Consider the following 12,469-nt stretch of genomic DNA (forward strand, 5'->3'; position numbering starts at 1 on the left):
AAGCTGTTCTCTCAAAGTTTATAGGGTACCTTTCCTACTTTACATTTCTTTCATTCTTCTTTTTCCTTGGCTGGAAGTTGACATATTCCTTACCAGCACTGACTTCTACTTTTCCCTACTGTAGTTTAGCTGCCCATCCATATTATTTTGTCTTTTTGACAGTATGGCTGCACAAAGGAATTGCAGACAGTGAGACTGAGACCACCCAGCTCCAAGAACTTTGTGAAACATTCACAGAAAACAGAGCTCTACTCTGAGGAACGTTTAGTGTAGTTCGACAGAGATCTTGAAGTTGGATATGGACAGTTGCCTTTGTTTTTAATTCCAGCTTAGACACACACTACAAAGAGTTGATTTTAGGCTGGACTGTCTTGATTTGCAGTTTAGCACCATCATTAGCAGCACACTCAAATTATGCATACATATCTCTGTGGAGCTAGTCCACCTTTTAATTCCTACAAAAAACACCTGTTAATTTAGCTTGGTGCTGATAGCCTACATCTGTAAATGACTTGTTTGACACTGAGGTTTAAGTATTTTGTTGAATCAAGATATGTCCATGCCAGAACTATCTGGATCATGGAACATATGGCAGACTTAGTTAAAAGATTTCTCTTTTGCCCAGTATTTTGCTGAGACTTGCAAACAACCAGGACAGACTGAGGGAGCATTTCCCCTTGTAGAATACAAGATTTTTGCCAAAGCAAGTGTAAGCTTTACCATAAAATGCTTTTTAATGTTTGATTTGTTCAGTGAATTCTTTCTATAAGAAAATCAGGCTCATGGCTGAATCATGGAATCATGTTACCATTTTCTTAAAAAGAGCTAAGATGCTTTCAATCCCTCGCTGTTTGATCATGAGCCACTTCATCCCTGAAATCCTCAGTATGACTGTGAAACTATTCGCAAATAGAACCTTCCATCTATTTCTCTTACTTGCCAACAGCCCCTTCCAACACAGGAATTTTCAGAAATGTTAAATTTCAGTTGATTAAAATGAGGTATCATGCCTTAGTTCTTGAGAGTAAACTCATCTTAAAGATGCAATGTAGCGTATTTTATTAATTTAGACGTGGCCTCCATACAGGTAATGACACCTCTCTTCCAACTGTTCGGTGTTATTCTGAAAGGCAGAATTTTCCTGTCTTAAAGGTCACAAAAATGGCACAGGGAAACTTGCACCTGGAATAATGTTTAATTACACAGTAAGTACCTGAGTCCAGACTGTGACCTTTTAAGTTCCTCCAGATAAAAAAAAAGCTTAGCTCTGGAAATCTATAAAGTTAATGGGCACTGCTCCATTTGCTTTGGAAGACTCCTCAGTTCTCACCCTTCTGCTTGTGTTTTTCTCAGATGTGCCATGACCTAAACATCTATTTGCCTAATTCCAGGCTAATCCTGAGAGACTAGGAACTCAACACAACTGTCACACAGAATGCAAATAATCAGCTGGACTTGGGATACCCTGTGTCCCCTTTCTTGCCTCAAGGACCGCTTCACAGCCTGGGGCTTCCTGTGTTTTAGTCATTAGGGTAAACACAATGCTGCCTTTGGCTCTCTTGGTGTATGCATTTGTTCTTAGAAGTCTTACATTTCCCTCTTCCTAATAACACAGATTTGAAAGGAATGGTGGAATTGCCTCCTCCTGTGGCCTTCCTTTTGAGAGGAAAAGAGTAACCTAGCTCCTCAAGTGCTGCTGGACGGCATTCCCAAGGATGCCCAGGCTTCTGCATCTTCACTGGGTGAAAATGTCAGGCATAGTCCTGACTCAGAAGGGAGTGGGAGTAGGAATGCAAACCTGTTTGTTTGTTTGTTTGTTTGTGTGTTTGACTGCCTGTGTTCCTCCTGGAAGTTTTGGGCAGTTACATGCTTAGGTCGTGGACTTGTGCCGTGACCCTGTTGAGTCTCCTTGCTCTAGCTCATGCACTAAAAAGACACAGAGCTCTGAGATTTAGATTCCATGGCCAGCTTCCTTTGCTTGCATTTTAAAGAACTTGATTGTACATCCATATCTGTTTAATGCATGGATTCCCAAGTCAAAATATTTTTCAAAAGACATCAAAATATATGTAGTAGACTTATTTATCAATTACCTTTGGTTACTACATCCAGGAATTCCCTGATTATTTGTCCTGTAATACAAAGGCAATTCTACTCTTTTTCTTTCATTTAGCCCTTGTGCATGGTAAAACCAAAGCATTTACTGGAGCCAGTGTGAAGGGCCAGATTATGTTGCAGTGTAAATGATGATTAAAACTTAAGCCCTATCTTTTGTAGATTTTGTTTTGAATAAATCAATTTACAGTTATACCAAGTTACAGTAAAAGGTGAAAAGCAAGCACGCACTTTGTAACTCTCAAGCTCATTTCTATTTATGGTCTTCTATCCATGCCAATAAAATATAAATACACATGCTAAATTTCAAGCAAGATATTGCATTTTTTTTAATGCAGAGAATAGAAAGACAATTCAAAAGGCAAACATAACTCATGTTAAAATAAAGGATGTGGGAGAATAACAAGGAAATATGAGTAGCAGTAACATTTTGTTACTGTCCTGAATTTCCAGTGATCCTTCTGGCTTTCTTTGCCTCTTTTTTAGCATTTAATTATTTTCCTTTTCACTGTTGTCAGTGAAAAGGAAAATAATCACACCTTTTATCTTACTGTTTTATTTTAAAAAGTCCCATGAAACCTAGAACCAGAATAAGATTCTCTTGAATGGATTTTAAAGGGTTACACACCCTGTGGTTTCATTGTGTTGATTGAAAGTGCAGTCACTGGCTATACAGCTCCAAGTCTGATGGGTTGACATAATAAATGCAATAATCCAGCTTTTACTAAAATTCCTCTGAAATAATTTCTATTTATTCTTTTACTATTTTCCATAGTTTATTCCCTACTCCATACCATATATATATATTTTGTATCCATTAATAATTTAAGACTTCTTGGTGAGGAGCTTAGGTGTTCTCTACTAGCATACGCTGTAGACATCATAGACTATTCTGTGAACAGAGATGGAGAAATTTATATGGGACACAGAAATTTCTTATTGCTCCTTACTAAGTACTTTTTTAACACCAGTTGCATTGCCTTATTGCTCCAGTGAATTGTAATATGCTGTGAAAAAAAAATATGATCTACGCTAAATCCCATTGAATCATAGAACCAGAGGCTGGAAAAGACCTCTAAGATCACCAAGTTCAGGTCGACCCAGCGCTGCCAAGCCCACCACTAAACCATGACCCAAAGTGCCACATCTACACAGCTTTTAAGTGTCACCAGGGATGGTGGCTTCACTGCTTCCCAGGGCAGACTCTTTCAGTGTTTGACAACCTTTTCAATGAAGGAATTTTTCCCGATATCCAAACTAGACAACTTCTGACACATCTCCAGACCTTTTCCTCTTGTCCTGTCCCTTGTTATCTGTGAGAAGAGGCCAAGCCCCACCTGCCTACAGCCTCCTTTCAGAGAATTGTAGAGAGTGAGAAGGTCCCCTGAGACTCCTTTTCTCCAGAAGAAAAGCTGCTAGAGCCTCACAGCTCCCTCAGCTGCTCCTCACAGCACTTGTTCTCCAGACTCCTCACCAGCTTTATTGTCTGTCTCTGGACTTGCTGCAGCACCTCAGTGTCTGCCTTGTTGTAAGTTTACTTATCATAAGATCACTGGGTTGTAATTAAAAATGAAATTAAATATAAAATCTTAAGGAAATGTACAGCAAACAGAAGGACTTTGGAGCATTGTCAGAGGATATACACAACTAATGTGACTACAAGGATTATTTTATGAAGCTGGTGTTGCAAAACACCTCATTTTCCTTTAACAAGGCATGAAAAATTTAAAAAAAATTAGTATGTCTCAGCTACAGATCTAGAAGTCTATGCTACAGTGCAATACAAATTAACCCAATGGCTGCATTTATAAGTATGTATTTTTTAGCAGCCTTTTCAACATCAGGAATATCTAGCCCCTTTGTTTATTTCTCTTTAATATTGGATTTATTAGTACAGTTTTTCAAATGCACTTATAGATAAGAATTTTATAAAAACATTTTTTCTATGATATCATATGATATCATAGAAACTTTCAGAATGCCTGGCTATTTCAAGTAATTTTGTCAGAATTTTAAGTTAAATGAATGTTATTTTCAGGAATTCATGAACAACTGAACATACCATCTTCAGCCACACCTTCATTGTGGCCAACTCAAAAGCATTTCATCTCCAATGACATCTTGTTCTAGCTTTACAAGTGCCAGTAAGCATCTAACAATGTTAAATATTTCCTTGGCATACACAAATCACTGGCATCTTGCTTATGATTTTGTGCTTCCTTGCGGTCACCACAGCAATTATAGTCCCTGTCTACTGGAAAAATGGAAAGTGTTGGCAAGCCCTAGTACTAGTTTATTTCATGTTTATATGCCTTTTCTGACCCTTTCAGGATCAACACAAAAGTTTTCTTGAGAATCCTTGGGATATCTACTGTTTCAGTTGACCATACCCTAATGGCATTCAGAGAATTTTCTTGTAAAATCTCTGAGAAACCACATCCCAAATGTCCCACACAGTCACTGCCATGCCTTTCACCTAGGATAGCTTTGAATTTGGATTCATAAGAAGCATTACTATTATACACATTTATTTTTAACTTCTGGAGAGAATTTTGAGAATCTCAACAGCCTTTTTTTCAATCTGTATGAAGAGTGGAATGAAGGTATATTTCTCTGGACTGCTTTATGACCATTGAGACATATTGCTTTTCAGCACTACTTGGCAAGTCCACTGATTTGACAATTGAGAGTGTTAGGATAGAAATAAGCTGATATTTGGCTTTTAAAGATTTTGCATCTTTACTGTGCATTTATGCACAGCTGCTCTCTCCAGAGTGCTTATTTGTTATTCACAAGGTAGCCAAGTTTATTGCTGTTACTCTGTGCCATGTATGGCAGTTCAACAATCATTGCTGTTTCATTTCAGTAACACCAAAATGAATTGTGGTAAGAAATTTGGATTGTGATACTATATTAACATGATTTTATTTTGCTGTTAAACTAGAATACTGTTTGTATTTCACAGTCTGACTTTTACTGCTGTCTTCTTAATGGCAGAATTACGTTTCTTTGCATTTCTATACTTTTTCTTCCTTTTGAATAGAATAATCTTTTTGTCACTCTGAGTTTTATGGTATGTGTTTATGCTTATTTTCCTTCCAAAATTATAATTATTTTATATTTAAAAAAGAGGGTTTTGATTAGCAAATTTTTCAGAATATTACTTTGGAAGGTTTTGTCACTCAGTGAGAAATCAATTGCGTTGGGTAGGTTCTTTAGGAGAGTCCTGAGACAGAGTCAGCCTTTAAGTTCAGCATAAAAATAAATAATTTCACTTTAACTGTAGCCAACTGTGTTGATTTTCTTGCATATATATTATCTTTTTTTTTTTTTTTAGTAATTTCTCTCTTTGTGCTTTAACATATTCCTCTACCCAAAACTCAGGTAACACAGCTGGTTCTCCTTCAGTGATGGATCTTCATTTTGTTCTCATGCAAATTTTACTAATGCTGCATTAGGATTTGTCACAATGTTCAATGTCAATATATAGTGAAGGCAAATACTCTTCCCTGAGTAAGTCAGCCTCACCCTTAAGTGGATACAGAAATCTGTCAATAGCAGAAAAGATGGTGCTTCAACACACAAGGCTGTTGGTTTTGGGGGCATTATCCTGAGTTTTGTCTACCTGCATACTTGCACTTCATAGGTCTTTAAACTGTTGTTCAGACAGTGAGTCTTCCTGAGACAGGAGAATCTCCTATCCTGTGCTCCTTGGCACCACTTTTCACTGTTCAGATATTGTAAGGGCACTGTGGATGTTTTGCCTCCAGTGTCACGAAGGATCCTTTCAAGGCTTTATTTATCTCTTTGCTTTTTTCTTCAGGGAAAAGGGGCAAGGCCTTCATCTCATCTATCTTCTTCCTGGACTTTTGACTAGTTTTTTTTGGTAAACACAATGGAATCTCCCACATGGAGCATGCTGTTGCAGAACAGAGGTTGTATGGGTTTATCTATATTTCATACCTTTTGTGAGATTGCTGGCAATTACAGAAACCTGGCTTCAGTGACACAGCCAGACCTGCACTCCTTCTTCCCTTTGGGGAAGCAGGGAGTCAGAAAACAGGAATGGATCCATCCGCCTACCCCTTGAATGTCCCAGCAGACAACTGCCACATATACCTCTGGCAAAAGGATTTTAGCTAGCGAATTGGAGCTTAATAACTATGCAGAAACTTCTTTTCATAGCACTTGTTTCACAGCTTGACTCTGTTTCAATTAAAACAGCATTTCTCTGCAGACACCTTCTGAGGATCTCTGCTCAGCAGTGCTCTGTATCTCAGTCTTTCCTTCAGAACAAGCCCAGAACCTACAGGAGATTCTTTGGCGTTTAGAATCCTGTCAAAGTCTGGGTTCCTGTGCCATTTCTGAGAAAATAGGATGTAGAATGAAGGCAGGCTGATAAAGGAAGTGTATCTGAAAGGAAGGAGTTTTTGGGGACAGGATGATGGTTCTGAGTAGCGTGGGAGAGCCTTAGATTTTGCCAGTAATTTGGCCAGCACTTCAAAGTTTGTGAGACTTCCTGCACATTGTCCATGAGCCACCACGTTCCGTACACTACCTTAAAGTGCTCCTGGTCATCATGACAGTCTCAATTTACCAGTGGTCAGCCTCAAAAATTTATCTCAGAGGATTGCACTCATCTATTGAGTCTGGGCAAGATTGACTACAGGAAACTCATTCATAATATCTTTATGTGACCCACAAAAATGTGAAAAATTGCATCATAATTCGCTTATTGACTATGCTTTTCTCTAAGTTTCTCGAAGGGCTTGGGAAAAGTTTAAATTTCACTAAAAATATTAACAATTATTATGACAATGTGCTAGACAGACCCTACCTATGCAGAGGGTGTAGTCTGAAGGACGTTCCATGCTTTTTTATGGAATAGGGAATAGTTCTAAGTATTTTTCAACATGAATTATAGCTTCTTGCATCTTCAACACTACATTTTTAATGAATAATTGGCTGAGTATGGTAGCAGCTAGTGAATTTAGTTTAGAATTCAGTTTAGAATCAGAGTAAAAACAGAATGACTATATAAATGTCTATATTTCTCCTTGTCATGTAAATACCAGAAAAACCTCACTCTATTTGCAAAATATCTGTATACAACAGAGAGAATTGCATGTTGTAGTTACCCACCTCATAACAAAGGTCAAGTTCCCACTTCAACACAAGCTCAAGCCCCCACTATAAATGACAGTACTGGAACTAAGATAAGATCCTATGCAGTTAACTCTACTAAAATCAATCCTGCTAAGCAAAGAAATAGGAAAAGCACTATTAAAAAAGGCTTTTTCATGTTTATCCCTTGACTAAAGGGGTGTGAAAAAAAAGTCTCTGAAGAAATGTTGCTCTCTCTAAATAAAATGCTTTCCTGAGTATGGTGTCTATGAAAATTTCTGGACTGACAGCTCTAAGAACTGTCTTCTGTCTGTTAGATTACAGAGCATTAAGCGTTATTTCTTGTAAATGACTCAACCCTGGCTTGAGTATAGTTTGCTTTCCATCTCGACTCACATCCAAGCATCTCAAATGGGAGTGAGAGTAGTGCTAATTGGTGGGCTAATTCTCCAGCATTGATCCTAAGGACAGGATCAAGCCCACCATCTAATTTTCCACAGACCACCAAACAACTGAGAAATGATAACAACTTAGTCCTTGCCAAACTAGACAGATGGAGTTCCACCACAGTGTTTCCCAACCACTTAAGCCATCTGTTCCCTACTTCTGAGTATTTCCACAAGAGCAAAATACTCTCAAAAGCCCCGAATATTACCTTTTTGTAATTGATTAACCCTGAAATTACAGTTCTAATCATAGGTACTGCAAAATTACACCACAAATAACAGACGTCAGAAGAATTTGGAGTATTTTGTGGTCATAAAAAAGACTTTTTCTTCTACACGTTATACTAGATATATCTACAGGTTCATGAGCAGAATTGGAGCAGCCAGCTCATCCTAGGCTGCACATTTTCACCAGTTCTCCAACTTGTGTCCCAGTGCCTGTTGATCCTCTGCTGTAGGTGGTAGTGGAGTAGTGGGCAGAGTGTCAGTAGTTACCTAAAATTAATTGTAACCAGCAATAACAGCAAAACCACTTGTCCAGTCTACATTTCATTTCCACATTGACAAATTTGTGGGAGCCCTACTGGATGTAGATGACAGAAAAAATTGCAAAAAGAAATTTATTTTCACATGCTGTCTAGAAAAGTAACAATCAAAGACTTGTGTTCTTTGTGATTGGACAGTGTTTCAAAGCTTGCTTGACTTGCTCTGCCTTTTCTGACCATTGTAGATAAAACACGCAATTTTTTTACCCCTGATATTAATGGGCTTTTACACCTATAAAATTCTTAGTTAGGAATTAAAAACATTTACTATCAAATGCTATTTATAAATATCAGAAACTGAAATTACTGCTTTAGCAAAGAAGTACTTTATTTTACCAATGGGCAAATTAATATAAATGTCTCCCAGGAAAAGACCATCAAACCTGAAATTAATTTGAAATAACAGTGCAGATGTGGTATCAAGCAACAATAATGGTAGAGCCCTAAAATTTCAATTCCTGTAAGAGTTGCAGAAACACAGCAAGCAGACATATATAGAATAGCACTGTGGAAGGACATTAGGGCCTACATAGGCAAAGGGTATAGACCATTATCTTTAGGTGCTTACATATGGTTTTTCATCATCATCACAATCAGATTTACAATTTTATATTTCTAACTAATGGGAAAAGTGAAAGCCATACAGTAAAGCCATTAATTCTTGCTCACCCTGTAAAGGGTGGTTATTTCATGAAATATGGTGTTACTTTGACAATCTCTACTTAAAGAAAAATTATCTTAAATGATCATGTAATAAAGAAAAAAAGTTTTAAAAATTGCATGTTTTTCTCAGCAGATTCTCTTTCTAATGCTAATTCAAAGTATGTAGCAATATTTTGGTGCATTCCAAAACTAAAGGCTGTTTGATGTACTGGATTCCTCTCAGTAAACTCTTAAAAGGTATTTAACCAGGTGCTATCTCTCAGTCCTTTGAATAAGTAACACTGCCATTGTTGCCCAAATTGCATCTGAAAGATGCATGTGTAAGATTGTGAGTGGCTGAGGGAGAATAAACTTAGATTTGCCTTTATCAGGGGAAAACTGAAAAGATTAAGGCTGTATTTATTTCAGCCTTTGCTTAGAAAGGTCTCCTCATTTTGTTCTTTGAGACTTTCTGCTCATCTCGGCAAAGTGTTAATTTTTTGATAGTTTAGGTGAATAAAAGTTACTTCCTGAGCATTTTGCTGCAACTGGCTTTGGTAGGAAAAGATACAATTAAAAACATTTAATTTAGTTATTGTATCTGATTCTTTAAGGGAAGAATTAAATAATTTGGTTGGTTTTCTCACCAAAATTCTTCTTAGGAATTAGTAGAATAATTTAATGGCTCTTTCTTAAACTTCATGCAGCTGTCAAAGCCAAAACTCTCCAAGCCAAAACATTCTTATCAGTGCAGAAGAATTTGGAAACTCATTTGTAATGCAAATCACGCAGTCACATTGTCATTGTCAAATGCACTGGAGAACAGAATATTCCTATTGAACAAATTACTCACCAAGAATCACAGCAACAACGGTGAAGAGCACAAAGGCATTCCTCATTAAATAACTTTTAACATCGTCCTTTGTTATGCTCTGCACTTTTTTTTTTGCCAAAAGTGTACGTTTCCGGACTCCTTGTTGAATTCGTTCCATCCTACTTCCAGGTTTTGGGTCTTCTCCGTTACCTTTAGTCATTTATCTTGCTGAGGGCTTTCTTTTATAATTAATTTCTGTCAGTATCCCTTCAGAAAAGTGGAGCAGTCTTTTCAGTGGGAGTTACTGGAGAAACCTGCAAGACAAGAAATATCAAGCACTGCAGTAAGATTTTAGGGGAATGATTAGCTATATATTTACACAGAAGCAGATATTCTTCATGTTTCAGTAAAACTTGTATTGTTCTTAATATCTAAGCAGTTTTTGATGCAGAACCTCAATGACTTTGAAAGAAGGATTACATGGACTGATCAGATAAGTGTCCATGTCTTCAGACATGAACTGCTGTCATGCTGTAAAACCCAGGAGTAACTTTAAAAAAATATTTGCTATTGATACATAAATGAAAAATCAGTACAAATCATAGCAACTTAAGGTATAATGTTTAAAATTCTCTGTCAGGCTTGCTCTTGTACTTTTTATCAGGCCATTATTATTTGAAAAAAAAATCTAGCTTACCTTTAACCATTGAAGATAAACATTTTGCTCTAACTGGTACATTTAAATTGTTCTACATTTAAAATGTTTTTAAATTATTAAATGCATTGTCTCAGTTCCTTCTTTTCACATGAAAAAAGGCAGCAGCAATAGTTTATTTATCCCTCAACCACTATTTAGGAGATATGCCTTTGACAGCTTTATGCTGATAACATTCATCTTTTAGCTGTATAAACTACTCCCAGCACATCTGTAAAACATCAGAAGTAATATTCCACTTAACTTGTTGCTTCAGACTGTAATAGCTGCATACATTGCAGAGTAATGCTTCGCTTGTCCTGATAGCAATTATGAGCATATATCACAGAATTAGACTATCCTAAATTGGAAGGGACACATCAGGATCATGGAGTCCAAATCCTGGACCTGTGCAGGACAACCCAAGAATGACATCATCTCTGATTTAAAGAAATCACACTCTGAATCAACCTTAAAATGTTTCAATATTAAAAGTTTTTCATTAAGGTATTACTTTTTATTTTAGATGGTGTGGGTTTGTTTTGATGGCTGCTGGGTATGAGTTCGTTTAGCAATGGAGGCTCCTCAAAGGTATTTTCCAGACTGAGAATACAATTTTCTGAAGTCTTAGTCCATATACACTGGCATGCTTTTTAAAAAGTAATTATTAATGAATAAATGGATAAACCTAGGTGCTTCTGCTGAAATCTATCTCTGTTTATAGACAGCTCAACTCTAACACCTCCTTTTAAATAAATTTAGTGCCAAAACACTTTTTTTTTTTTTTAGGAAGCATTTAAAATATAAATACACTGCGGTTTCAGCCAGCACGTTTTATGCAAAATCGCATGTTGTAACAAGTTTATTTTGGTGGATTTTGATCGCTGCTTTTACCATATGTTTCAAGACAGTTCACTTTAGCACTTCAGTGCAATATCCTCCCTGAATTTTAACAGAACGCTATAAACTTTGCTGCTTTAAGGAGTGGAAACAGAAATTCTGAGACCTAGCTAAATGTTTAAATTAGTAAGGGTTCTGCCGGGGACACGACTGCTGTATGGAAGCAGGATTTTTTTTTCCCCCGACCGATTAATGTACGCAATAAAAAAAAAAAAAAAGATCGTTCACAGTGCCTTTTCTTTCCAGGATGTTTAGCAGCTAATCTGTCCTACACAATTTACATCAAGATCAAGAAAGAATATGGGTGCAGCCAAAAGATTAATCAATCAAAAGACTAATGGATTAATGAAGACACAAAGGCACAGAGTGAAGGATGACTCCCCCCCGCACGACGGACCCTGGCTGCAGGACAGGGGACAGGACAGGACAGGACAGGACAGGACAGGACGGGCTCACCTTGTCGGAGCTGCCGTGCCCTTAGGAGCGCGCTGGGCGAGGCAGGGGCTGCCCGGCGGGGAGCGCGGAGCTGCGGAGCCGGGCGGGCGGCAGGGGGAAAACTGACATCTGCATGTGCTCCGGGGTACGGCAACTTACTATCCCTGTAACTTAAGGAAAGGGGAGGAGACTGCCGGCCCAGCAGCGCCGGAAAAAAAAAAAAAAAAAAAAAAAAAAAAAAAAAAAAAAAAAAAAAAAAAAGACAAAACCAACCCACCACGAACCACGCATCAGCAGAGAGGGGAAAGCGGGGCTTCTGGAATATTGATTAGTCTTGGCACACTGAAAGCAGGGTCACTTTCTTTGTTTTTCCTTTTAGACCACTTTCACGCTTTGTCAGTTCAGCTTCGTTAGAAATGCAAAATCAGGATCCGGGAAGAATTGAAGGATCGCACACACACACAGAGCAGGGGAGGCTGGAGCGCTTCTTCACTAGACACTCCAGGCTGGACATCTGAAAACCCTAAACATAATTATATAACACTAGCCCTGTGCTTTTTAAAACAAATGATAAAATATCTGAGCATGCCACTTTGTTCTAAAAACAGGCATGGTGTGAAAGCTATCACGTATTTTCTAATTCTTAAAGACAGCTATTCAAGATCTACTCTTCCCAGGGTGGGGAACCAGACATATCTTTCAGAAGCAACTGGAGCATTATCAAGGAAAGAAAAAAACATGATCAGTTATAATC

General features: G+C 37.7%; 1 protein-coding gene across 1 annotated transcript in view; it reads right to left on the bottom strand.

The window, feature by feature from the left end:
• The window catches only part of SLC1A3 (solute carrier family 1 member 3), a 64,849-nt gene extending 52,975 nt beyond the window's left edge, over positions 1 to 11,874 (bottom strand). Inside the window, exons 1-2 of the mRNA XM_059836457.1 lie at positions 11,737 to 11,874; positions 9,726 to 10,000 (exon numbers count right to left, since the gene is read on the bottom strand). Of these exons, the coding sequence (XP_059692440.1) occupies positions 9,726 to 9,906 (181 nt within the window). The 5' untranslated portion in view covers positions 9,907 to 10,000; positions 11,737 to 11,874. The remainder of the gene's footprint in view (positions 1 to 9,725; positions 10,001 to 11,736) is intronic.
• Between the last annotated feature and the right edge of the window lie 595 nt (positions 11,875 to 12,469).

Source organism: Haemorhous mexicanus, chromosome Z (assembly GCF_027477595.1).
Source record: "Haemorhous mexicanus isolate bHaeMex1 chromosome Z, bHaeMex1.pri, whole genome shotgun sequence".
NCBI lineage: Eukaryota > Metazoa > Chordata > Aves > Passeriformes > Fringillidae > Haemorhous > Haemorhous mexicanus.